This window comes from Mus caroli, chromosome X (genome assembly GCF_900094665.2).
Source record: "Mus caroli chromosome X, CAROLI_EIJ_v1.1, whole genome shotgun sequence".
NCBI classification, from domain to species: Eukaryota; Metazoa; Chordata; class Mammalia; order Rodentia; family Muridae; genus Mus; species Mus caroli.
The window spans coordinates 146,245,914-146,273,775 of record NC_034589.1 but is presented as its reverse complement, the minus strand read 5'-3'; the positions used below and the strand labels follow the sequence as shown (position 1 = coordinate 146,273,775).

Here is a 27,862-nt window from a genome sequence, read left to right as displayed (position 1 = left end):
AGATAGATAGATGATAGATAGATAGATAGATGATAGATAGATAGATAGATAGATAGATAGATAGATAGATAGATAGATAGATAGATAGATAGATAAGTAGATTTTGTCTCTGGCCTTCACATGCACAATCACTTATGTCCATACATATAGATGCACATATAACACACACACACACACAAATGCATGTGTTTAACGAAACAGTTTTGGTTGGGTAGGGATAATAACTATAACAAAAAGTTCATATCTCTTCTCTGGTTTTTTTTCAGCAGAAAATTCCACAGTTTTATCAAAACCCTTTTAGATTTCCTGTTAGTTTGGCAACTCAAAGAGAACTGAGTATGATACTCAGTCATTAGTTTATTCTGATATTTCATAAATAACAAGCTCATGCAGTTATCTGTCAGATTAATTCCCACTCAGGTAGCTTTGTCCCATCCAGGTTCCTGAGCTTTATTCTGTCGCTATGGAATATAATTTGTTTCATTCTTACTACTTCCTTGTCTTAAGTAATTGTGCTGAAACACTACGTGCTGCCATTTTACTTTAACTCAAAACAGATTCTAAGATGAGCATGGTAGTACATTCCTCCTATCCAAGCACTTTATAGGATGAGGCAGGAAGATAGTAAGTTTGAGGCTAACATGAACAATATAGTGAGAATATGACTCACCAAAGGAAGAAAGGAAAGAAGGGAAGGAAGAAGGAATGGAGTGAGGGAGGAACCAGACAGTTCCCCTCTTCCACTAGGAAATTTTGAAAATATCTTTAGAAGGTCTAGATAAGTATGAAAAAATATCACAATAATCCACTGGACTGTCTCACAAACCTTATGTTAGTGCTATCTATCAAGTCAATATTTGATCCCAGTGCAAGGAGCGTTTATGCCATCAATCTGTACAGTGCAGTGAGACGTGGGAATGAAAGAGGCAGGTGACTGATAGAATCAGTCTTCCTAAGACTCATCGCAAGAATGGGTATCAAGAATCGTATAAGAAACACTGGAACCCAGCATGGTAGCCCATGCATCTCATCCTAGCACTGGAGAGGCTGAAGTAGGAGGAATGCCATGAGTTTGGAGCTGACCTAGATTGCAGAAAGCTCCAGCCCAGCTTCAGCTATAAAGTAAAACCATGTCTTGGGGAAAAATAGATATAATACTCTTCACACAGTGGCAAGTGATAAATCTTTCTGCCATCCATAAATATTGATTAAATGGAGGAAGGGACAAATGAATGAATTAACAGTCAGTGAGATAAAAGCCTATTGTGTGTTCCCATATAGACTTTCCTCCGGACTTCTGTTTAATGGATGGAGAAGATTGTGCATGGTGGGGTTTAGTAATGCTGGCAAAGGACAGGTTTGCTCCTATCATCTCCTAGGAGAAAGAGCCATGATTTTGTCAACCCACACTCTGTTGGCAGAATTTCTTTTCCAGTTAATAAGAACTCTCTGCAGACAGAGAGTTGGATGAGTCCTAACCAGGGAATCATTACTAAACAATTAAAATGAAAATAAGTATTTTAAGTCCCTTGTTGAAGCAATGTGTAGAGTTTTGAACCTACCCTTGTCCCATCTGTACCCACACTTAATTAGCGAGTGGGCTTGTTGGTCTGCTTCAGACATATTCTGGTTATGTCATTTTTTTGAGGCCTGAATTTATGAGGTGCTGCCTCCTCCCACCTTCAAATCTACACAGCTATTTGATAGATCCTCTTGCCAAAGCAATAGTTCACTGTTCGTATGGTATATAGTGGGGAATATATGGTATATAGTGGGGAAATATATGGCATATAGTGGGGAGATATATGGTATATAGTGGGGAAACATGCATGGGATGACAAAGGCTCCTGCCCCCAATCTAAGCTTTCCTAACTAGAAGAATGATCAGAAAAGAACCAATAGGTAAACAACCATACTAGTTCTCCAAGCAGCTGTGGAATAAGATATACCCGAAGGTATGGCTCCCCCAGCCCCCGAAAACCATACACAAAATGCAGGCTAAATTGAACATCTCTGGTAGAGACTCATCTTTGAAAATGGTCTCTTTCAGACAAAGAGACTGATTTTCTACTCACCTTTTGCTTCCTTTCGACTACTGTTCACCTTTGGGGACAAATTTCAGTTCACTTTTAACATTTTGGATCTCAGACAAGTTGACAACAGGTCCCGGAAATTTCTTCATTCCAGGAATTGGCTTCTTTTCCTCTGAGGTGGTAGGAGCTCCCTGGGGAAAAAAAAAAGAGGGAAGAAATTCAACTCATCCAAAACCAAGTTGATTTGATCTCTCTGGTTCCTGGCATAGAGAAGGAAACCAGATAGCAAAGGAAGAATGTCAGAGTGCAATTCTGGCTTGGCAACTTCCTCTGGTGTTAGTGTTCAGACAGCCTTAGAGTTTCAATAAAATTCCCTAAACTTTGTACAGAAATGTAGAATAATGTTGTGAGGGGAAAAAAAGTCCTCTCCATATCACTTAGGACATGTTATGCAACAGTTCAGTGTCTAGGAACTAAGAAATACTAAGAAATACTGCTAACATTTAGATAGAGTTATGTTTCCCACAAAACATCTCCTAAAAGCGTCCCATTATCAGATACCTGATGGCAGGAATCTGTAAACTGTCAGGGCACAGCTAGCCCTAATTAGTCCAGAAGTGTTCACAACTGTGTTTGAAGAATAGTGACTATCAGCCTTTTGTCATATGATGCCTTTGGGAAACATAAACTCAGAAGGATATAAGGAAAACATCTTTGAGTATGGGCTTTGAATATGGGATGGAATGACAGAGGAGGACAACCTTTGCCTGCTGCTTTGAGAAGTAGTTTAAATTTCCTATCTTTAAAGGAGTCTCCATTTTAGGGAGGGATCCACAGCATTTTCTTTTTGCGTGTGACTCTTCCAATGTCAATGACAAGAACTGAAATGTATACTTAACTTTTTGTTTAACTAATCAATCCTATAATCAACCCATACCTCTTATATGCATACACCAAGCACACGTTGAAAAAGACTATAAAACATTAAGCTCAGTTGCTGCGTATAGCTCCATCTAGTTACTACAGAAGAAAATTGCATCCTAGTCTGTTCTTCCAATCTGCCTTAAAGTAGGTATTGGGGGACATTTGCTCACCCTGATAACCAGAATATCATGCCTTGGATCAGATTACTCCAGGGGTAACTGAGCAGTTGCCTTAACTCCTTGTTACTAAAATCTAACCATTGCCATGTTTTGGAGCACTTTTACCATACCTGCTGTAAACAATGACTAAAGTCAGCAGCATCCCCAAGGTGGGCCCACACCTAGGAGACAGGGACACCTCCTAGCAGAACTTTAGGCCAGAGAATTGGGCTTAAAACCACACTGAGGCTTGTGTTTCTTCCACCAAGCCTCTCCTTCTTCTTCACCTGAATCTGAGTCTCAACATCTCTCTCTTTCTCTCTCTCTCTCTCTCTCTCTCTCTCTCTCTCTCTCTCTCTGTCTCTCTCTCTCTCTCCCCTCTTTCCCCCTCCCTCTCTCTCTCTCTCTCTCTCTCTCTCTCTCTCTCTCTCTCTCTCTCTCTCTCTCTCTCTCCCATCTTTCCTATAGGTGGTTTCCCCCAGTAAATAAATACTCAGCATGTTAAATGTTCTCTTCTTTGAGGACTCTAACATAGTCCCCAGTGCAAATATGTCATTAACGCCATATTCTTTTTTTTTGATTTTTAATATTTTTATTACATATTTTCCTCAATTACATTTCCAATGCTATCCCAAAAGTCCCCCATAGCGCCCCCACTTCCCTACCCACCCATTCCCATTCTTTTGGCCCTGGCATTCCCCTATATTGGGGCATATAAAGTTTGCAAGTCCAATGGGCCTCTCTTTCCATTGATGGCCGACTAGGCCATCTTTTAACGCCATATTCTTAATCAAGAATTGGATAAGCCAGTGTGTGTGTGTGTGTGTGTGTGTGTGTGTGTGTGTGTGTGTGTGTGTCTCGGGGATAAGAAAGTTCATATTTGCTTCCTGTGAAGGACAGTGATAAAGCTAGTGTTGTTAGTCCAGGTCTGGTCCCTGCCTGTGTCTCATTCTCAAATTGGTTAGCACATTGAGAAATAATATGTTCAAGTTTCCTCAAACTCTGACAAATCACTAGGTAGAGGTATCCCTTATAGAAATGCTTTTACGTTGTTTATTGTGGAGGATGGGCAGGCATCAAAGACTGAAGTATTATTCCTCTTATAAGGGCTAATGGGACTTCCTGTAGTTATTTCCTGTGAAGTCAGTACAGTGCTGTTTAAGTAGTTAATGTGTCACCCACACTAAATGATAAAGTGACTCAATGTGGATGCTGCAAATCCCTGGAAGATATTGTTTCCTTAGGTACATGTACAGAGCCATAGGCCTGTTTCTTTTCTCCATGAAAACACATTCATCATTTGTAAGTGTAGATAGAGAAAAGGTCATTAAAACTGTAAAAACCCCACACTTGAAGAACCAGGCATTCCAGAATGTTCTTTGCTTGGCATTCAGGAAGGAATTTTTAACAAGGTTGTAAAGTGTTGCTTCTCTTTAAATATGTGTAGCAATGAAATGAAAAATGTTTCGGCACTTATAAATGCTCCCACAGTTGGAGGTATATAGATCTTAATAAAGAGGCATGAAAAGAAAAATGTTTCCAGATCCCTCTGCTAAGTTCCCAGGTGAGTGAATTCCACTGCCCAGGCATTTAACACATACAGCCAATATCTGCACTTATGTGTCTGGGGCAGGTGAATGTACACAGATTAATGATGATAATGTTGAATGCCAGCTATCTTCCTATCAAGTTATTAAGACCTCAATGGACTGCCTTTTTCTTTTCGTTTTATTTTAATCATGACAAGGCTTGGCATTTGATTTAGTAAGGTAGCATTTAGTGAATATTGTCACTATATTTAATAATTTGATAGTATGGCATTGTTCAGGAAGCAAGGAACCATCTACCATCTTTAGAAAACATAACTGAGATCAGAGTCCCCTGCTTCTGTGAATTTGTTGCTGTGGGAGTTACAGTAAACGAAAGCCTGAATGAAGATGTTTCTACTTGGATAACGGAGGGTAGTCCTTTTTGTGGATATTTCAACTCATCAGAGAACTAGAGGCTATTTATTCTTTAATGTAGATGAAGAGAGCATGAGGGAAGCCTTACCAACCACTGCAGTAGTCCCTGTTCCAGTGACAGCGCTGTGAAGGGAGATGTGTATCTTAGGAATCACCTACCTTACAGTAAGCTGAAGCATCTCCAAGCTTCCTCATCTTCATGCCCTTCTTTATTAGCAAATATCCTACTGAGTTTTTCCCCAGGCTCTCTTACAGGAGACAAAAGAGTTTGACCTACATATTCTTCATGTTAAAAAACTGAAGAAGTCTCACTGCTATAGCATACACTTCAGTTGCTAGCTGTTCTAAGGTACATGTGCTAAGACATTTAATTCACACACCAGCTCTCCACATCTGCTTTTATTCCTGCTTCATCACTGAGACTAAGGGATGAAAAAATCTAAAAAAAAAAAAAAAATGTCCAAAGCCTTACAACTAAGAAGTGACTAGACTAGAATTAAATACTATGTTTGCATCTTGTGAAGAGACAAGATGAAAAGGAAATATTTAACAATACCCTTAGATCACTTCAAGCAAGCAGCCACTTTTCTGGCACAAAAGGATTTGGATAGAAGACCCTGTGCCAGAAGCATGCCTATGTCTAACAAGCCGATGACAGAGGATGCAATTCATGTCTGCAGGCAGAGCAAAGGACTAGTCAGAAGCCACGGGTACACAAGAGACAGTTGTGTTCACAGAGATTGTCAGAAAGCCAATGACTAGGGCTGTTTTCCTGCTAGGAGACATCCATTTGTTCACCTCTTAGAGAATGTCAAGCTTGAAAGACCATCCTAGCTTACCTGGGGGACTAACTAGCTAGGACATAAGTGAGCTATGCTACAAACAACACATTCTACTATAATTCTGTTAACATGAGGCTTGGATATGAATCCTAAATCTATGAATGTAAACAATGCTTAGTTTGCAAATACAAATAACAGTAAATAAATGTGAATAGGGAGGTTATTCTGAGTTCATATTCAATTTCCTCATTCAAACTGTGCCACAGAAGGTAGCTAGGGCCTAAAGCCAAGTCGCAAAAATCCTATTTAATGCACCCTTATAGCTAAGACAAGCTACCCAACTACTTCCCTTGCAGTGTTTCTTTGGGAAGTTTATTCTGAGACCCAATCCAGAGTTCGAGTCATGAGGTTGCTTCCTCCCTTAAACCCACAAACCCTAAGAGTTCCTATCTGCTTTTACTGGGTAAGGAACAGCTTCCCCTCTCTACTCTATCAAAAGAACCAAAAAAAAAAAAAAAANAGAGTAGCACAATGCATGGAACATCTCTAGGGTCCCAGGATCTCTGTGGATATCTCACCCTCTCTACCCATGAGGAATATCAATTGGCCATTTGAATACGTAAATGTATGTGGTCACAAACCAAGTGAAATTTGTCCTTGGTGGTTTTATAAAGTGTGTCCAAACCATCAGGCTAGGGATGGGAAAAGAGTGAAAGGAAAGTGCTTTCCTAGCCTCCAAAGGAAGATACTTGTGTTGTACAGGGAAGAGCCCAAGGCTGCTGCTCCACTAAAGGAAAAGAAGAAGTGAGCCTCCCCATGCTTCAGCTGTTGTATCAGCCAATTTCACCAAAAAAGCAGGGCCAAGCTCTCTTGTGACTAGCTGTTGTAGTAGTGTCTTAAGCTTCCTTTAAGACAGCTTAAAAGGAAGGTAGGTGGGGAGGGAAAAACTACAATGGCAAATAAAAGGAGGTGAGGGCAGAGTCCCATGGCCATCACTTCTAAACATCCCATGATTGGAAACCAAAGCTGAGGACCTAAGGTTGTAATCAGGACCAAAGTCATCTTAGCAAACTTTGAAGTAGTGGGTCAAATATAAAAGCCATAGAAATCTTCACCTTTTAAAATGACGTAATTTTTGTGGTGATGAGATGATCAAAAATCTTAATCGCCCCCCCCTCAGAATCAGACCTCAGATTTCAGCAGAAAAGTCACATGCAAGTAAATCCATAAACACCCAACGAGGAGCACATGTTCCTGTTTCATGTAATTATTAGTTTTAGTCTCTATTTTAGCAACAAATAGAGACTTGGGCAGGGAGTAAAAAATACAAGAGGGAAATACAGACTCCTTTGGAAAGCCCTGTTTTCAAAGGAGTGTCAGGAGTCTTCTAGAAAAGGCTACGGCAAGCAGGAGGCCTTCCTGGAGGTGGTGGTTCACCTTTGTTTTTTTGCTTGGCCTAAGAAGGGTGACTTCTGAAAGGCAAGGTCCCAAAGAGACTTCACCTCAGGATCGGTTCTTGCAGCTGATATGCCTTTCCTGTCATTATTAAGTTAATATAATAATCTCTGGACATTCCCCACCCTCCTGAGAATATTTTCTGCAGCTCAACATAAAGATTAATTAATGCTGTTTGGATGGATTAATGGTTTTATAGAATTCCTGATTTGATGCAAATAATCTTAGGAAGAAAGTTTTAAGAGGTGGTCTTAGTTGTTTTGTTAGTAAGATGTAATAGTTAGAATAAAGAATAGAATGTGTTCACTCCTCATAATAGTAAGTAAAGGCTACATAATAAGCAAGACAATGAGCTTCCAGAATTGTACTAAAAAGAGAAATAGGCTTAGGATAAATTCATATTCAAGGAAAAGCATTCAGGCCCAAGTATGAAGCCATGGGTGTGTACTATGATAAGGCAAGGCCATATGAAACTTTTGCTTTGAACTTTACAATGATCACATAGAATGAAACATTGCTTTGATATATCAATATCCTTCTGTAACTCCCATTTTATATAACATTTTATCTGAGATAATTTTCTAAGAACTGTTGTCTATAAAAAGACCAAAGAAAAGAAATAAAGAGGGTGTGGTGTGATGGTTTGGCTGCGGGGGGCCACCCACCCATTCATCCATCCATCTATCCATCCAAAAGTGGTGATATAGTCATTTTCTGCTTCTGTGTGTGTTTTTTCTGTGTGAGTGATTCTTTCCTCTCTGGTTCATAAGGAATTAACTAGCCTGGTCTGCAGAAGGGCTCCTGGCTAGCTGTCCAGAGAAGGGAGCTCTAGCAATAAATCCTTTACCTTGCTGCTATACAACATATGCTAGTTGCCAGAGAATTATATAGGAAGTTTATAAAGTAAATAAGAGTTAATTTTTCCACTGCTTAATGAAGCACAGAATAGTTAGAGAATTAAAAGGCCATAGATCATCAACCTTTTGACCTGCTTCTGATGCCATGTCCCACCTCAGCTTGTTCTCCTAAGGCCAACCAGGCCCTACAAAGGAAGATCAAGATGGTTGTTTGTTTGAATCTGAAAGTAATTTCATGTGCTTACTTACTGAGCACTAACTGAGGTTAATCTCCCATCAGAAGCTGTACTGCACACAGCCTGTTCAGTTTATTCACAGAGCATGAGTGCAAACTTACCAAACCAATGATGAGCACTAACCCAAAACTACCTGTGTATAAAATCAATTCTGATAACTGGAAGTCAAGCTTGGCATCTTCAAATATCTTTATCAAATACTTAAAACTGGCTGAAATGGAAGGGAAGCACAGACTTTCTCTGCTGAGAAACCTTGTCTCTAGGAGGTCTCCGGAGGAAACAGGTCTTGCTGGTCTCTATTAGCTATCTTCCTTACCTCCTCAGTTTCAGGAGTACTCTCTTTCCTTCTGGGAGGCTGCCCAGCTCCTGGACGAAAGGCTCCCATTGGAATATTGATATTCGCCTAAGAGAGAAGACAGGGTAAATTTAGCTTAAGAATAGTAAGAAATTGCATGACATTCTAAGACAGCAATCATCGTGAGGAAAATGCTTTTGAAAAGTACATCTTCAAAGCTTTTTATCTAAGGAAAATTTCTGTAACAACAGCACAAAATATGCAAAGGGGAATTTCACTTCCATTTATTATACATTCCTGGTATCCATCTTTAGGTCTGCACAGTGAATTTACAATTCCTTATTGGATGGAAAATTTTTTTGAAGACAGTTTGTTCTGGCCATTGCCCTCCTATGGTGCATATCATTTTCCCCTTTCAGTGATGAGGACGGAACACATAATGATAGAAAAGGAGAAAAAAGCATCCACCGAAGTTGCTCCACATTTAGTTCCTTGTCTTTATATGTACAATGATGAGGGTGCTTTCACACTTTCTAAGTTGCCACCTCCTTCCTGTAACATCCTGTCACTGCTCCAGGGTCACCTCAGGTCCCTGCGCCTTCTATCTTCTCCCAACATACTCATGAGTAGGACAGTAAGGAAAAAGGAAAGTGCTATCAAATCAATTTCCTTTTGTAAATAAAATTTTGATTCTTGCTCTTTATTAAGATAAAACACTAACCTCTTTCAGTGGCAAGCATGAAATACCTTCTTGTAAACATGAAATGCTTCAAACACTAAAGTATAGAAGAATACATTGACACAGTCATTTGAACTTGAGAAGATAATGTGTAAATTTAAATCTCACCCATATTTTGACAGACATCAAAAGGTAAAAATGTTTAATACTTACCAAAAATGTCTTCAAATACATTAACAGCTTTAAAAACTAGAACACATTTTTTCCACTAAAGACAAAATGTTGCCTTATAAGTAATTGGATATATGAGCTTGAAAAGTTGAAACTTCATTTTGATATGAGTGAAAATAACGTCTAAGCAAATGGAGAAAAATGCTTTGTTAACTTGTGACGCAGAGTGGATGATTTGGGTACTACACCAGATGAAACTGAGAGTTTGGGAAGATCCATTTGGAGACACCTGATATATGCTCCATTGCCAAGGTAATGGTTAACCCATAACATAGGAAATAACCAGTCTCAAGGTTCATGCAACATGACAGGTCTGTTTGGCTCCAAGTAGAGCAGGCTTTAAAACTCTCCTTCATGCTAGACTAAAACTGATCCCACAGAAAGAAAACAAGTTTCAAAGTGTTGGTGGCAAATAGCAAGAAAGGTGCATGCATCATTTTGATGCCAAGAAGTATTTTTCATCAGCATGTATCATAAGAGAGATATATAAGACAAAGGGAAAGATATATTTTACATTCTGGCAAATGTGGAGCAATATTTCATGAATCTCATGAGATTATTATCTTACTATGTTTCCCAGGCTGGTCTCAAACTTCTACTCTCAAATGATCCTTCCACTTCAACTTCCCCAATAACTGGAATTTTAGGAAAGCATCATCTCTCCGGGTCACCTCTTATATTTTTATTGGGATAATTTATTTCTTGGGAAGACATAAAATAATGCTATCTATTGGCAATGCGCCTCAATAATAAAGTGACCTCAGTTTAATCCAGCACCAAAAAGAGTTAAAACTGAATGAAATTAATAGTATTTCACACTTGACAATATTGAGACTGGATGACATACATAAAGACTTAAAATAAACCAAAACAATGTGAACATTCTCAGAGAAGATGATCTGTATTAGACCAATAGACTATTTCCTCAACTATAGTTTGGATGAAAGAAAAGAAATCCCAGCATTTGGTGGCTGAGGTAAAAAGATTGAGGCCATCCTGGGCTACAAAGACATTTATTTAGAGTACTCCTTTCACTCCATTTATTATGAATATATAGGAAGTACCTTACTTGTAGTGAATTTGGGTTAAAATACTGTTTCTGAAAGACTCAATTGTTAAGCTATTTAATCAAGTCAATAACTTTATAATAAAATATTGTTTTCATTAAGGAAACATACAAAGGTGATCCTTAATATAATAGTTTAGGTTATAGGATAACAACATTTTCTTATTTTGAGATTATCTTTAGAAGTCTTTGTAGCCTTTCCAATAGGTTGTTTATAAGAGTTAAGCAGGGTTGGTAGTTGTTATAAATTCTTTGTTTTAATTGATGTTTCTTGATTTAATTAGTATTTGACAGCTCTTCTGTGCCTCATTATCCTCATTTGTAATATAAATAATGGGCTATACCATGATTTTTAAACCTCTTAACAATGGAACCCTTCCTTCAGGTAAAGTATTACCAGGGCATCTGAAATACAAAATAGTATTCATCAAAGACACTTCTCTCTGCCATAGATAGAGATCATACAGAAAACCAGAACTAGTCAAAATACAGAAAACCAACTGAACACAGGGTGTTAGGCTCCTATGGATACATCTACAAAACAACTCCTGTACCTAGGGCTCAGACAACATCACAGAAAATAGGGTGAAGAAAGAATGTGAGAGCCAGGAAATCTGCTTGAGATTGTGTTTCCTAGAAATGACAAAAAAAAAAGCTTCATCCATAATACCTCAACAATACGGCTGCCTAAAGAAGCCCTAAATAAGAACACCACCAATAGACATGCTAACATTGAAGGGGGGATTTTTATGGTATGTGGATATGTGTGTGTGTGTGTGTGTGTGTGTGTGTGTGTGTGTGTGTGCATGTATGTGTGTCTAACATTAGCAATTAAAGAAAAAGAGGCTATGGGTTTGAGAGGAAGCAAGGGTTGGAGAGAGGAAAAAGGAAGGAGAGAAAGTATATAATTGTATTTTAATTTCAAAAAATTAAAACATAATTACTTTAAAAATAAAATGCTAAATGTTTAGAAAAGTAGAATTCACAAACGTCTCTTCACAATACTCAGTCTTGCCTGCGTTGGTGGTATAGTGGTGAGCATAGCTGCCTTCCACAATACTCAGTCTTATAAAGTTAATGTCATCATATTTGTTTGACTGACAAACAGATGAAACCTCAAAGGATTTTTAGAGTTTGTGATCAAGGTCACATAAACAGTACAACAAACAAAGGACACATTGTCAAATCAAACTTTTAGAGTTAACCTTTTCACTCTACTAATCCTGTCTCCCAAGAGGTCTTTTCCCTTAGCTAATGGTAGCTCTAACTAGCTCTAAAATTGCAGACTTATCCTTTGAGAGTGACCTTTGGAAAGGAGAACACAAAATGCATACTTCTAAAATAGATTTCAAACAAAAGCTACATTGGAAAATGAGCCATTAACTCTGACTTGACACTTTTTCTTCTTGAAGGCATCACTCGAGAAATCAGGAACCTAAATGGATTTTTAAAACAGCAAATATTGATGGGAAAGAAAGCAGCCTGAAAACATTTTGACCATCCAATCGTTACAGGGCATCAATAAGGGAATAAAAGAGCAGTGCTTTGTCAACTGTGTCATGCACTACACTAGTAATAAGATGATTAAAGAGACTTCGTTATTACAAGTGTAGGAGAGTGGTATTTGAGTGACAAATTATGGGCTACATTTTAGCCATAAGAAAAAAAAATCTTCATAACTTGAATTTGATGGGAAAATATAGGTCAACTTTTCTTCTGTCATCTAGAAAATTAGGTCATATTCTTGCCTTACTCTATTTCTAAACATAAAATGACTTTTCAATAACTTATAACTTCCATCTGCAAAATGGGTATGGTATTTGCTATTCAAATTGTATATAATGTAAACTGTACTTTAATAACACAATAAGCAGACACATAAAAGGTTTGAAATGAATGACTTAGAACCAATATAAGATGAGAATCCATAGAGATTCTCTATGAATACAAAGAAAGACAATTCTTGGGATTTATGTTTCTTTTTGCAATGTAACTCTTTTATTTCTTGTCCCTATTTTAAGTTTACTCATTTTAGATACCTTAAAATATGCCCCTAATGCACCAGACCTGGTTCATCATCTTCCCAAGTTATACATAATTTGTTACATTCTCCAAGCTGGAAATGGAAAAATCTAACAGGTCATCTTTGGCTAGAGAAGGATACTGTTTCCTGATAGAAGACCTATCTGATGTGAAATTAATACTGCTCTTGATCTCACCAAGTAAAGAAAAGTAGAAAGAATTCCCTGTAAGTTAATTCCACCACTCCCTTAATTATTTGTATTGTTCTCCTTCCTTGGCTCTAGGCTTTGAGCCAGGAGGATTCTGGAAACAATATTCCCTCCTCAGTCACTAGGATATGGCTTACAATAAGATGACATCTTCTTTCCCCAAAGGGTTAGATTTTGATACCTGCTGCTCACTGAGGACTGGCAATTTCTACTAAACCTCATCCCACAGCCACAGTTCTCTCTTCCCCTTCTTTCTTATTCCCACTCACGAGCTCTTTTTCAGAAACCACTGAGATTTATCTGAACATTGAATGTTTGCTTGAGAGGACTCCCACACCTACTGATTCTATCTTTTGTTTTTCAATGTCCCAGTACCTCCTGCCAGTATTGATGTGTGCCATTCTCCTATGGCAGGCAGGAAATCCTATAGGTCTGTTTCAGAACTGCTTTCTGCTCTGTCCTATTCTCAGGCCTTATGATTCTTTGAATGAAATGCAACATGGTACTTTAAAACTTACAGCATTTTTACAGAAGATTTGCATAAAGAATTGTACTTTAAGACTAGAAAATGAGAGTGTTTTTTATATATTAGCCTGAAATAAGAGGTACAGATGAACACATACCTCTATCAACTAAAATAACCAATTTGTTTAAAATTAAAAACCTAAAGCTGTAGAATGCATATTTCTTGAAATGTGGAGGTGATTCAGAACATCAAACTTTCCCACTCAACGGCTTTGAGAAACTCCCACTCATTCACTGTTCTTCACCCATGATGTTTCATGCTGTAAGGTCCTCTCCCCTCCAACATTCTGTTCTCAACATTCTTTGTTCTCTTTAACAATTTTCTAAATGACTCAACTGTAATCTTGTCATCCACAGTAAAGCACATTTGAAGAATGTACTGTACAGCTTTTAAGAAAATGTGCACAATTGGTTGAGGGGCAGGTTATATTTATGAAGTACTTGTAAATGGCAGCATTAAAAACATGACATATTTTAGTCTGGATATGACTACTTGCCTCATGTCACAATGTTTGAGACTTCATCAAAGCATCAGAGGGCATTAGTTGGAATAACACCAAACCCACTTGAGAGTGAGACTGCTATATTCAAGTTCTTGCTGCACTTTAAAGAAACCAGCATTATAAATCATAAACAGTGTGCTTGAGTGGTTTATGTAAGAAAGAAACAGTAGATCTATGATCAAAGAAAGGGTCTTGCCTCTACAGTAAAACAAACATCAAATAAAAATTATCATTTTGTTTTAAATTTAAGTAAAAGATACAAAAGAAAGCACTTGTCACTGCTAGGATTTTTAGCTTAATCAATATACTGATTAAGTGACCAGACATGCAGGGTGGTCGTCTGCTCCTTTGTAATGAGGACTGTTATACACTTGAAATCCTGTTGTTGTTGGGTTTTTTTTAACCATAAATCCAACCCCAGGAAAAACAGTCTATAAAACCTGTCTGTGGAGAGTCTTTGCTTTGACAGAAGCTGCTTTCTTCTTCCACGGAACCTTTATGCCCTGCACTGTGGAGCGTAGAAGAATAGTGTTAATGGATGGTTAAAATCAAGACGTACTAAAATGTGTGGGATGGAAGTATTTTGTTCTGCATGTGGGTTGCATAGCAAGGGAAAGTTGTCCATAGTAAGTAATCACACACTCCCTAAAAACTCCGGAATTCAAAAAATCTTGTCCTTGAATATGTGATAAAGGAGTTAGATTTAGGATCACACAAAGCTTGATTAAAGTCAGTTTAAGCCAGACGTAATACAATGGCCATACTTGCTTATATTTCAAGGGCATATTCATCATTGGATTACTTTGCTTTGTGCTTTTCAGTTCAAGCCAACTTGCTTTTAATATGGCTTTAAGTGGCTATCAACTTTTTTTTATTGGTTTTTTGGGTTTTGGATTTTGGTTTTGGTTTTTTGTTTTTGGAGACAGGGCTCCTCTGTATAGCTCTGGCTGTCCTGGAACTCACTCACTCACTCACCAAGCTGGCCTCGAACTCAGAAATCCACTTGCCTCTGCCTCCAAGTGCTTAGATTAAAGTCATGTGCCACCCCTGCCCATCGGCTACCAACTTCTTAATTCAGACACTATGAATATTGTTTTCCCAAGTGGGCTTGGCACTTGTGGTTTCCCTTGAGATGGTCCACAGCCATTCACCTCTATCAGGGGTGGAAGGGTGGGGAGAGTTAGAAAGAAATCCATAGAATACTGCATTTTAGGATCACACTGAGTGCCTGAATCACGTGACTCGGTCCTTTTTGGCTCATGATGTATGAAAATCACATTGCCCTGTAGCAGGTACACAGTAACTGAAGAACTACAGCTATGTTTGACATACAAAAATTAAGCCTTAGAAGCTACTCTCAAGAGACTCACAGACTACTAGAAGCTGATCAAAGCCTTAAAGGTCACTTGACACATCTACTTACAAATTATGAGGACCATTCTAGTGAATCACATAGCACACCAATACTAGGGCATAAGACTCTTTTCTGCTTAGCTATGATGTTCTTTAGATCTCATGGGAGAAGACAAATGTCAGAAAGAATGAATCAATGTCAACCCAGAGATGACTGGATCTGTGAGAGCTGAGGTTCTGGAGGGGCCTGTGACAACTCCCAAAATAGGTGTGCTTAGGAGGACCAGGCCAGTGGCTGGTATCACTTGTTCTCATTAGAGAAAGCTACTGCACAGATGGCTGATGGGATTAAATTTCTCAGCAGTTCTAACTTTCCCTGCCACCTGTCATGTCACATCCCATGACCCAGTGCACAGAGTGTGCTGATGTTGCCTTGGTTGCAGTTCCCATTATAATCAACAATGGGATTGTCAAGTTGCAATCCACAGGACAAATGTAACCCATCCTCAAAATTTTAAATAAGCTGTTGGAAAACAGGCACATTCATCCACTTTATGACCCCGTGACTACTTCAGAAAATAATAGCAGACATGATAGTTGAAGCAGACCAAAGCCTAACATATTTGTTGTCTGTCTGGCTCTTTCCAGAAAAAGTTTTGTCAATATCTAATATAGATAACTTTATAAGCAGCTTGAAGAGCTAGTCCACAGAAAATCAACTGGTTCCTTCAGAATGGTTTTACATCATTGGCTGAGACTTAATGCACTGGGAAATAATGATAATTTAGATTCTCCTTACAGTTCAGAGGCCATCTTAAGCAAACATGAAAGACAGCTACCTACCTTCTGTAAGGATGAGCCGAATTCTATCCTTCCTGTTATTCTGGCATATGGGGGAAATGGAATTCCAGGAGGAAAAAGCAAGGTCATTCCTTGAATTGTATAGACAGAATAGTCATCTTTTAAGAAGTATGTGTACTAGCAACCAGAGATTTGTCATAAACTATCTAGTTTATTTATTACAACAGTCCTCTTATATAGTAGTGTTTGCCTCGGTTTTACAGAAAAGTAAACAAAGGATGCTTAAAGTCACAGATATTTGTAACTGCTTGATTCTTTATTTTTTTCGTACACTCTTAAAGTTGCCTATGAAAAGTACAGTTGAAAGAATCTCAGTTCACTCAGTCCAGACAAAATAGATATCTAAATCTAAGCTGTTAGAAATTTGCACTGCAAAACAGAATTCTGCAAGATTGCTCACTGAAAAGTCCAAAAGGCTTGGAGAACATTGCCTTCATGAGAAGAATCGATGCTATTAAGAATAATGGACTCTGAGAAAGTTTCCAAAGTCTTAATCTAATTAACAATATCCCATGAAACTTATGGTATTCTAAGGCATACACTTTGGGAACTGATAAAATAGATAGTGATGATGATGACTGATTGATGAATGATAACAGCTATTTATTAAGTAATTACTATTAGTGAGGCACTGGCCTAGCATCTACATCTATTAAATTTATTACATACTTAGTGGAAGCACTATGAAAAATCTTCTGCAACTCATTCTATTAACAGATGAGCAGAGGATGAAGAACAAAGAGGTTAAGTTGCTTGCTCAAAGTCATATGGCTGTTAAGTATCTTAGGCTATGACCTTATCAAGTACAGACATCAGGTATCAACTCATTGTTGCATACCCTACTCCTGGTACAAAATAGGCCCCCTCCCCAGAAAATTGCAGTTGAATTGGATTAGATATACACTATGCCCCTGGAAATGGCAGTTAAATTGGATTGAAGATAAGAGTCTAATAAAAAGAAGTGACTATGGACTGGAAAGATAGGTCAGAGGTGAGACCACTGGCAGGTTCCACTCCTATCATCCCTATAGTGGATGCACCTCCCTCATCAGGCTTCTGTGGGCGTTGGCACCAGGCACACATGTGGTGCACCTATTTACATGCAGACAACACATCCAAACGTAAAAATAAAATACTTTTTTTTAATTTGAAGTGACTAAAATGTGTTGATTAGACCATTTAAAAGCATCTGGTGATATTTACTCAATTGGAGTGCTCTCTCATCAATCAGATTTTGTGTTTGCTTCAGAGAAACTCATGATCTCAAGTTCTTATTATGAACCATTATGTATTATGTAATTACTTCCCTAGTTTGTTTAATGTACCCTATTTAAGGTTAATGTAAAGTTGATAGGAAAATACAGGATAGTGCTGTTGCTAGCCACAACACAAAAAGATTTCATTTGAAAGTCCATTAAATTGGTCTTTCGATGAGACATCAAACAAATATATTGAAAGAGACAACACCACATCCACAAGGAATGGCTGATTGCCTTTGTTAGGAAAGTAGGTTTGTGTGTGTGTGTGTGTGTGTGTGTGTGTGTGTGTGTGTGTGTGTGTGTGTTGCGATGCAACATAATAATGGCTATTGAGAATGGCCAATAGTGGCGTTTTAAATATTGCAGACCTTAAAATACATCAAGGTCAAATTTAGTAAATAAAATGCTGGTGAATTTTCAGTGGAGATTTATATGAGCCAGAGGGCACTACAAAAGAAAAATCAATACACTTTCAGCTTTAAAAGGAAGTGATGAAAAAGCAGCTTGATAGCATTCTGAAAAATAAAAAGGAAATTTTCTGTTCAGCACTTCACGAGCACAGAGTGCAGGGATCACGACTCTGAGATAAGCTATCCTTGTGATCATAAATAGAATAATGGCTGCTCTCCAGTGATTACTTACTATGCTGTTAAAAATGTCAGGATCTCGTTTGTTAATTCCTAAACGGAATTACTATTACTTCCATGCCACAGGTTTGGAAATGGAGGTCCAGAGGGTAAAACAGCAGGAAATCCTTTTCTGTCTTTCTGCACTAGCACAAGATAGATTCAGGACTGCGGTCTGTGTTCAGAGTCCTTGGTAATATTTGAATATCATGTAAAACAGAAAATTCAAAGGTTCAAGGTTCAAGAATCCAAGTGGCAAAATAATGCCCACTACTATTGTCAAGATACATCGGAGACTCACAAGCTAGAGATCCCAGAATGCTCAATACATAGAAGGGAATCCTTGCCAAAGGCATCAGCTCCTCCTTGGGCTTGCTCAGTGACAGGTTTCCAGAGACTGGCATACATCCCGCCACTTAAGAATTCCATCAATTTAAGGGTAGGCATTAGTACAGATCCATGTCAATAACACCCTCCCTTTTACCAGTGCTGTAAACATGGATTTCTTCAGCCTTCAATATCTTGTTCACAGTCTTGCCAAATGCAGACCCCAAAATTCAGTCAGCCTTTTATGGTTGTGTTTATGCTGGGTCAGGGCATTATTGTTCCAAGACTCAGGAACCACTGTGGGCCCTGCAGCTTTTGAGGAAAGTCCAGGAAAGGAAGGAGTTTCTTGGGAGAAAGCACAGCTAGATGCTGTGCTGATAAAAGGAAAACAGAATTTGACAGAAAAGTATTGTGCCCAGAGTCTTTCAGGCTGGGAGCTATTGAGAGTCAAACTCAGAGCTCTCCAAAGAAATAACAGATTTAGTCTTGAGAAAAAAACCAATATTGAAAGTTATTTTCATAGTATTTGTATATTTCAAAATGCCAGCTTTCTGTATCTCCTCTTTGTGAATGACACAAATCAGCTTAAGCAACCAAAGAGAAAGTTTGTTGGAATAGCATGAAGAAAATTAATAACACATAAACTTAAAACTCACAAAGGTTTGGGAGAGCAGTTGACTTTAAAGGTTATTGTTTAAAGAGAGATTTATTTTATTAGTGCTGGGACTCAAACTCATAGCCTCACATATAGTATATACTACTCATGTGCCCTACTACTGAATTAAACCTCCTGCCTCAAAATACACATTTGAAACAAGTGAGTCAAGCAAACTGTGACCTACTGCTATATCTATATACCAGTTGAATATAAAACTGAAAATCAAATGTTCTATTCTCTATCAATGGGCCTATAAAAACCCCATATATATTTTAATTAACAAGTAATAGCTATACATCTTTATGGGGAACAGTGTATTTTAATATTATACATACATACATATATACACACAGAAATATTTATGTATATACACATATATATATATATATATATATATATACTTATTCACTTTACATCCCACTCACTATCCCCCCTCTAGGTTACCTCCTCCCACAATCCTTCCCTATCCCCCTCCCCTTCTCCTCTAAACAGGTGGGGGCAGCCTGGGTATCCCCCAACTCTAAGCACTTCAAGTCTCTGCTAGGCTAGGCGCTTCCTCTCCCACTGAGGCCAGACAAGGCAACCCAGCTAAACAAAGCTAGTCCATGTACAGGTAACAGCTTTTGGGATAGCCCCTGCTCCAGTCGTTCAGGACCCACATGAAGACCCAGCTGCACATCTAGCAGTAGTTGTTAATACAAGCATGCCAGATATACTGGTCAAGTCAGATGCAGAAGTGTTTTCTACTTATTATTTTGGAGCCTTCAGGAGCCTCTCTCTGGCTCTTCATAAAGGATAGAAAAGGTTATTGCGAATCTAGTATTATTTAGTAAAATGTAATTCTCATTTTAAAACTTTGTCTTACAATTCATAGCAATTAAAAGTAGCTTCAGCTCTCGATTATACCCTATCAGTCTTACAGCCCTTTCTCAATTCTGCCTCCTTAGCCTTATAAAGAGGAACTTTTTTTTTCTTAAAGTTGATAATCAGAGATGAACAATCGCAGTAGGTCAGAAGCCACAGAGCCGATGATAAAATACAAATATACCTACTTACCTGGATGGCTCTGACGTTGGAAATTGGCTGCTTCGACATATTCACAAGGTCTTAGCCCTAAGGACAAAAAAAAAAAAAAAAAAAAAAAAAAAAAAAAAAAAAAAAAGACACTGTTAGAGGTGGCAGCCTTCAGATTCAAGGTCGTGATAAATTAGAATTTAACTCATGATTCAACTGGGCAGTCGCCCCTTTCACTGGCCATATATTCTTTCAGTCTCAGTTTCTGCAGTTACTTGGAGACTCTCCTTCCCAATGCCTCAGGGAGAGGGAACACTAGAGCACCCCGATAAATCATTCAGGAGAAGATATACCGAGCCTTGCCACTGACGAAAATGATAGGTGATCAGAAACTTGAAAGGCCCTATCCTCTCTTCACCTGCCCTCTTGACCTTCTGCCAAGAGCCAAAGAGGCAGTACCAGTGAAACACCTTTGTTCGGCACCAGAGGCTGGCTGCTGCGACTTGAAACTGAACTTGTGGTCTGTGCTCGCTGTTGCCAGGGCAGCTACTCGGTTCTGCAGGGGCAACCATTCTCCATGATGACAGCTCGGCTTTGGAATACTCTCTCAGCTGTGCGAATATATCTTCTCCCAGCAAACTTTGAAGACATTTGGAGACTCTTTGAAAAGCCGAGTTCTTTAATCTTCATATGTGTCCCACCCAACCATCCCCAACAAGCCTAGATTATTGAAACAATAGAAGCCAGAATGTTCTGGAAGTATCTTTCTTCGGTGGAACAATCTTAGAAAGAAAGTAGAATTCCATGACCATATCAGATCCGCAAAATGGAGAAGCACTTTTTTTTTTCTCAAACCTTCTTTAAACACCAGAGTCCTAACTTTGAGCACTGGAACCAAAGCCCACCTGGAGAAATAGGCTATGGTTTGCTGGAGCTAAAGGAACAAAGAACACTAATGAACCTGGCTCTAGCCTGTTTTTTTATAGCTGTCTGTTAAACATCAACCAGACCAAGTAAAAGGTTTAAAACTCATTGAATTCAAAACCTTCTCTGTTCTCAATCGTAACTATAAAATGAGTTGACTGAATTCTATCTATTGACTGCTATGCATGTGTGCTAACATGGGGCTGAACAAACACAGGGAGCTGTGTTAGTGTTTCATACAAGGCCCCTGAAATTTGGGCACTGACATTCAATATTTCTAAGCCTGTTTCCTCTTCCTTAAAATGGTCCTGCTTCACAGACTATGGGAAGACTTGAGTGATAGAATTCCTCTGATCAGGCTTTCTGAACTCTAAAACATGGTGTGGATGTTTATTTCATTTATGCCAATAGCCATAACTCGTGGCTTCTGAGTGCTGTGTTCATCTGCAGCCTTAAATGTAGAGACGAAACCCCGACCCTTGGGAGCTCCCAGAAACTGAGCCACCAACCAAAGGGCATATATAGCAGAGGGATGCCTTGTCTAGCCTCCTTGTGAGAGGATGTGCCTTAGTCATGGAGGAACGTGATGTCCTTGGGAGGTGACATTCCCTGGGGGAGCACCCTCTCAGAGGTGAAAGAGAGAGGGTAGAGTGAAGAACTCTGGAACAGGATACCAGGAGAGGGAGCAACATTTGGGATGTAAATAAATAAAATAATTTTTAAAATTAATAATAAAAAAGTGTAGAGATGAACTGATGTGTGGTCTTCAACACAGAAATGAATTACCAGAGAACTTTGATAAAAATGAAGTTTTTTTATTTGTTTGTTTGGGTTTTCTTGTTGAGCTTAGCATCTATTCTATGAAGATAAAAATTGTATACTTATTTTTAAGATATCCACAATTACTATAGCTCAATACATAGTTTGGGGAGCTATGTACATGGAAATAACATAAACTTTGATCTAAATGTACTGCTTCTATAATAAGGGTCCAGAAAGAACCAATTTTACTATAATCAAAAATTAAGTAAGAACAACAGGTTGAACAGTCAGGGATAAATTTTTCTCTATGATCCTTTTCCAGTTGAGTGCTACCTTCCCTTCTGCATCAAAGACACATAAAGAACTTTCTAATTTGACATTCTAGGATAGACACCCCAATGCCAAACTGACATGTTTAGAATAACTTAATTTGTGATGCTTCCTTTTGCCAAAAGCTAAAAGAAATAATGTAAAAATAATAATCCTTATGAGACTTGAAAGACCTGACCAGTGTTTGCTATGTGTGTATATGACTAGAGTTTAATTAACATTGTTTTTATTGTTACTGTATATTAATTTAAATTATGAAAATTCGGAAACGCCTTTATGTGATTATAATAGCAAGTTGAAATACAAAAGGAGCAGACAATGAATGGTTTTATTTATACTGCATTGATTTTTGTACATAGTTTTTTTTTCACTGACTAGTTGTACCAATTACAGTATTTGCTAGGAAACTCTGAGCCTACTAGATAGATGGACCTTGTCTCCCCTGTCTAGTTTTGCTATATTCTCATCTGTACGTGGATCTCTTCTTAACATCTTTGTCAATCTTCGATAGAGACATCTATAGCAAGTCAATCTCTCCCCGCTCTCATTTCTCACCATCAGGCTAGAGAATATGTGTATAAATCAGTTCAGCAGCAATTCCTGCTGTCCTCATTATTTGCAGAGAAATCAGGGCAATGCACAGTGATGAATAAAAATAGACAGTGTTCCCTGGCTGTTTCCCTAGTTGGGCATTCACCTCCATCAGGATGTATCGTGTAGTGCATCTTCCCTTGACATCTGCATGCCCCTTCTGTGAATGGAAGAAGCATTTATAAACTACCCTACCACCACCCACTTCAGGGCCACTGCTCTTCATCCAAAGAGATACTCTTTACAACATGCAACTGCTGTGTCTGTCTGCTGAATCTGGCTAAAATTTGAAACACTGCAAGTCTGACAAGGCATATTGACTTTAATAAACGGGTGATGCTTGCCAACTGAGCACAGGTAAGTTTGCCTGGCAGTCTCTGGGAACTTTTAATGGTCTTTGTGCTGAGTCATGGTTGGTAGACTCCCCCTCCCCTTTGCTTTTGATTGGGCAGCATCTAATATCTAGCTTCTAAATAAAACCCTCCAACGTTCTAAAACTGGTCAACATTAATATCACTAATTTCACAAGAAGAAATTGAGGGGGAAATCAATAGCTATTTGGAGAGAAGAGCTTTGTTTGTTCCTTTTGAAAGGTCAAGGAAATGACTAAAGCACTATCTCAAAGGGATTTATCTTCTGTCCTGAAGCTAAAACTAATTCCAGAGGAGAGGATAGTATGATGCTCGGACTACTTCAATATGCTGGGAGGAAAGAGAGAGTTTTTGCATTTCCAATCTGTGCCCACGTAGACAAGGACACTCTATCCTGCTGGGTACAAGAAAACAGTGACCAAAGGAAAGCTCTCCGAAAGATGGTTTGGTCTACACAACTTTGTTGTTGAGATCTAGCCTAGCAGTTAGGGAAAGGAGAAAGGGATTGTAAACTTATATCGTGTAACAACTCTCACCATCATTTTCATTTAGACAAACAAACACACACAAAAACTAATATTCCAGATTTACTCTGATTAATTCTCAGCTTAGAGAGTGTTGTCAGTCTGCAGCTGACTGTAACACTGGCCAGCAGAGCTTCAAGGTCACAGTTACCATATCTGGACTGTGGACATTCTATTAACAGCCATGTCAGGGAAAATCCCTTCTGTTCAATACCCTTTCAACATACACGCACAGGAACACATGCATGCGTGCGTGCGCATGCACACACACACACACACACACACACACACACACACACACACTTTATAAAATAGAATCCAGGATACCACTAGTGTACAGGGAATTGACAAAGAAGCCATCCAGTACTTAGCAACCTACAAAGTTATGAGTAGTTACTTTAAAGTTAGGGATCGAGAAAAGCTCCTTGTGAAAGCTGAGAGTGAAAGCTGGGTCCTTCTGCTTACCTGCTCTCTGGATTGGTTTACTGCCTGAGGACAGTCCCAGGCGGCCAGGTGCAAAAACTCAAAAAAACAGGGTAGAAGGAACTCCCGGTGTCCTCTGAGCGGGGATCTCAATTCCAGTCCTTTTCATGTGGCTGAAATAGCTGGAGTGCTCTGTCTCTCTCCGGTCCTGAGAGCTGCTCCTGGCTCGGGCTAGAGGGGAACTCGCTTTAAGGCTAAAGTGTTAAAGAGAATTCCTGTCATAGCTCACAGTTGTTCTTCCTAAATATAGAGTTTGATACAAGCCATAGGCTGGCTGCCTCTGAAAGGCTTGACCGTGTGGAAAGCAGGGCTCAGATATCAGCCTGGAGGTGGCTACGTTATCTTTCTGCCCTCCTAATCTTCTTGAGGAGGCTGGCTGCATTCTCTCACAGTTACTGAGGGGTGTAGTGAACTTCGAAAAACTAGGAAAAGTCTATCTTTAGCTGTATTATCTAGAGGGCAGAAAATGAGGAAAGGTTCATTAAAAATTGGGGGAATGCAGGGTGCTGATGTCCGACGTTGCTTGAATCCAAGCTTAGTAACCTGGGAGCTGTTAAAGTTAATTAATAATCAGCACTCAGAAAGCAGTCACCAAATAATATAATTATACCATAACATCCAACTATAAGCCATTGTCCTAGTTTGTAGGTCAAACGTGGTTAAAGACAGACAAGCTGGCATGGTTGCTGGCCGTGGAGACTTTGCTAACTTGGCTTTCCTTGCTTTTATTGATGCATTAACCTTAGAGCTTGGCACAAAGGAGACAGAAGAAGAGAATAAAACAAAGGGGAATGGCTACTTTTAGGTTTGGCAAGGGGCAAGATTAGGTACCTGGAAAAACTTTTTTTTCCAAATCCTATGGCTCATTGTATTGAACATGGCTTTGTTGATGAACTTCTTCAGTCTCTGAAATTAACTTCACATAAAGTTTCCCTTTGGGAGGGGCATGGTGACTCACACCTTTAATTCTGGCATCCAGGAGGCAGAAGCAGGTATACCTCTGTGATCTGTGGTTTGAGATCTGTCTAGTCGACATAATGAGTTCCAGGCAGCCAGGGCTATGGAGAGTGATCCTATCTCAACAAAACAACAACTTAAACATAAACATCAAGAAAAATTAAAAGCCACCACACAAAACCACCTCCCTTTGGTAGAAACACTCAGCAGAATAGACAGATTTAAAATACATCCCTGGGTGACCACACTTCAAACCATCATGACAGGACATTCCCAGCACCAGGCATCATCAACCATTCTTGCTATGTGAGGAAAAGAAGCTTTAAATTCTCTGAGTCAAGCACCACGTCCTGGTCAGGGGTGAAGTCACTGAGCACAGAGGACATCAATGGGGCACAAACTTGTACAGTGGTGAGTGGTTGTCATCTGAGCATCAGTGCCAGCTGGGGCCTCTCAGAAGCACCAAGAAGGCAAGCACTTTACTTGACTTCATTCCATAACCCCTTAAAATTTCCACTACTGCTGTCAGTTTAAGGCTCCCATAAAAGTCTGCACCTGCTGTGCAGGGAGCCACTGGCACACACGTCGGTACATACTGCGTCAGTGAGTGACAATGAATGGGGCTCAAGGAGACAGGGGACAAGATAAGTCTATTTCTGACAGGGACGGTCAAGATGAGGAGCAAACAAAGCAAGAAGAGTCTCACTCAAAGTGTGGAAACTGGGAAACCCGAGGGTACTGGACATTGATGGGACAGCTTAAGATTTTTGGGCATATTTCAATAAAGATCACCTTAGAGGAACAGAGCAATGTTGTTCACAAAACCATAATTCGCCCAAGTCCCTTTTACCTGTGTACACATCTCCACCTCTACTGGATCTACACACACACACACACACACACACACACACACACTGCAGTCCAAGAGTGCAGCTTTCATTTGAATCATTTTATTTAGTCCTCTCTGTGAAGTTAGTGACATTGTGCTCATTGTAGAACCTTCTGCTAACTCAGTCAGTCCTTCTTAGCTTTTTTTTTTTTTTTTTTTCAGCCAAGATCTCATAATGCAGCTTTGGCTGCCTTGAAACTTACTAAGTTGACCAAGTTGGGCTCAAAGCCACTGAAATGTGCCTGCCTCTGCCTCCCCTGCCTCCCTCCACTCACCCCCCACCCCCCCACACACACACACACCCCGCCAAGTCCCAGGATATGAAGCGTGTACCATACACTTGGCCTATTCCTAACTTTTGACTCTCAGCTTCTTTCCTCAGAACAAAAAGCACACTCAAGGAAGTCCATATTCCCATGTACATACTTCTCTGCATATGCACATGTAAGTACAGTATCAATTAGGGTGCAGCCCTGAGTAACAGTGCCTCAATCAATAGGCATCTCAACATCTCACAAACCCAGGAATGTGAAAAGAGCTAATTCTGGGCTTGTTCAGAAATTCTATGATGTCAAAAGCGCCAGGCTCTTTCAAGTTTGTTGTCCTTGCCATTCTGAACAAGTCAGCATTTTATCCTTGACATCCCAAGATGGCAGACATAGCTCCAAGAATCAGGATCTGTAATGGACATCTAAACAAAGAGAAGTGGTGACTATGGAAAAGAAAATTCTTCCTCAGTTCTCCAAAATCAATTTCCCCATACATCTTAAAAATAAAATAATAAAATAAGGGTGCAGGGGAAAGGGTCTCACTCCTGCAAATAATGAAATAAATAGATGGCAAAAGGTGAACCAAGTGTGAATGATAACAAAACATAAAATACCCTACAAAAAATTGGGATGCCCTTAGCAATGAAGAAGAGAACAGTAGCGATACAGATAAGCTCTGCACACGTATAAAAGGCTTTATATAAATGTACTTTTCCACACATGACCGCATGAAATTTGCACCACCTTAGAAAGCATATATATGCTTTTGTACATGGGAAGATATTTTTTAATAAATTCAAAGGAGAAAAGGCCAATATGAAAATTCTAGAATCACATTCCACAGGACATACAAACACATAAAATTTCAGTTAAGATGTGGGGTTTTTTTTTTGCTGTCATTGTTGCTGTTTTATGTTGTTTAAAGATTTATTTTATTATTTATTTGTGTCGACATGCTTATGGAAGCCAGAATAGGGTGTCGGATCCCCTAGCACTGGAGTTGCAGACAATTTGTGAGCAGCTTGGCATGGATTCCAGGATTCAAAGACAGAAGAGCAAGTGCAGTATGGGCTGTTAACTGCTAGCCATCTCTTCAGCCCCAAGGCACGGTTTAATCCTAATAAAAATATAAGGGATAATAAAATATGGGAAAGGCTTTAAAGTATAATACTAGTATCAAGAAAGGAATCCAAGGGCTGGAGAGATGGCTCAGTTGTTAAGAGCACTGACTGCTCTTCCAGAGGTTCTGAGTTCAATTCCCAGAAACTACATGGTGGCTCATAACCATCTGTAATGGGATCCCATGTCCTCTTCTGGTGTGTAAAAACGCAGCTACAGTGTATGCCTATACATAAAAATATAGAAATAGATCTTTTTAAAAAGGAATCTAGAGAATATTGTTACTTTTTCCAAGTAAAAATTTGAAACACATATGCAACAATAAAATCACTTCAAAAAGCTATAACTTAAATAGTACAAATATTTTCTGTATGCACATTTATCATAGAATTAGCATGTTTATATAAAACCAAGAGGAAAATTAACAGTTAACTTGGATATCAACCACAAAGGATAGAAGAAATGGCTAAGAGGTTAAGAATCCCCTTGAAGAAGACCCAAGTTTGGTTCCTAATACCCATGTTGGGCAACTCACAAGTGCCTTTCACTCCAGGTCCAGATTCAATGCACAGCTCACTTGCTCTCTGTCTCTGTCTCTGTCTCTCT

General features: G+C 39.0%; 1 protein-coding gene across 1 annotated transcript in view; it reads right to left on the bottom strand.

Moving 5' to 3' along the window:
* The window catches only part of Smpx (small muscle protein X-linked), a 51,488-nt gene extending 27,149 nt beyond the window's left edge, over nucleotides 1-24,339 (bottom strand). Inside the window, exons 1-4 of the mRNA XM_021153895.1 lie at nucleotides 24,005-24,339; nucleotides 20,080-20,136; nucleotides 8,726-8,812; nucleotides 2,076-2,224 (exon numbers count right to left, since the gene is read on the bottom strand). Coding sequence (XP_021009554.1) covers nucleotides 2,093-2,224; nucleotides 8,726-8,812; nucleotides 20,080-20,118 — 258 coding nt within the window. The 5' untranslated portion in view covers nucleotides 20,119-20,136; nucleotides 24,005-24,339 and the 3' untranslated portion in view covers nucleotides 2,076-2,092. The remainder of the gene's footprint in view (nucleotides 1-2,075; nucleotides 2,225-8,725; nucleotides 8,813-20,079; nucleotides 20,137-24,004) is intronic.
* Between the last annotated feature and the right edge of the window lie 3,523 nt (nucleotides 24,340-27,862).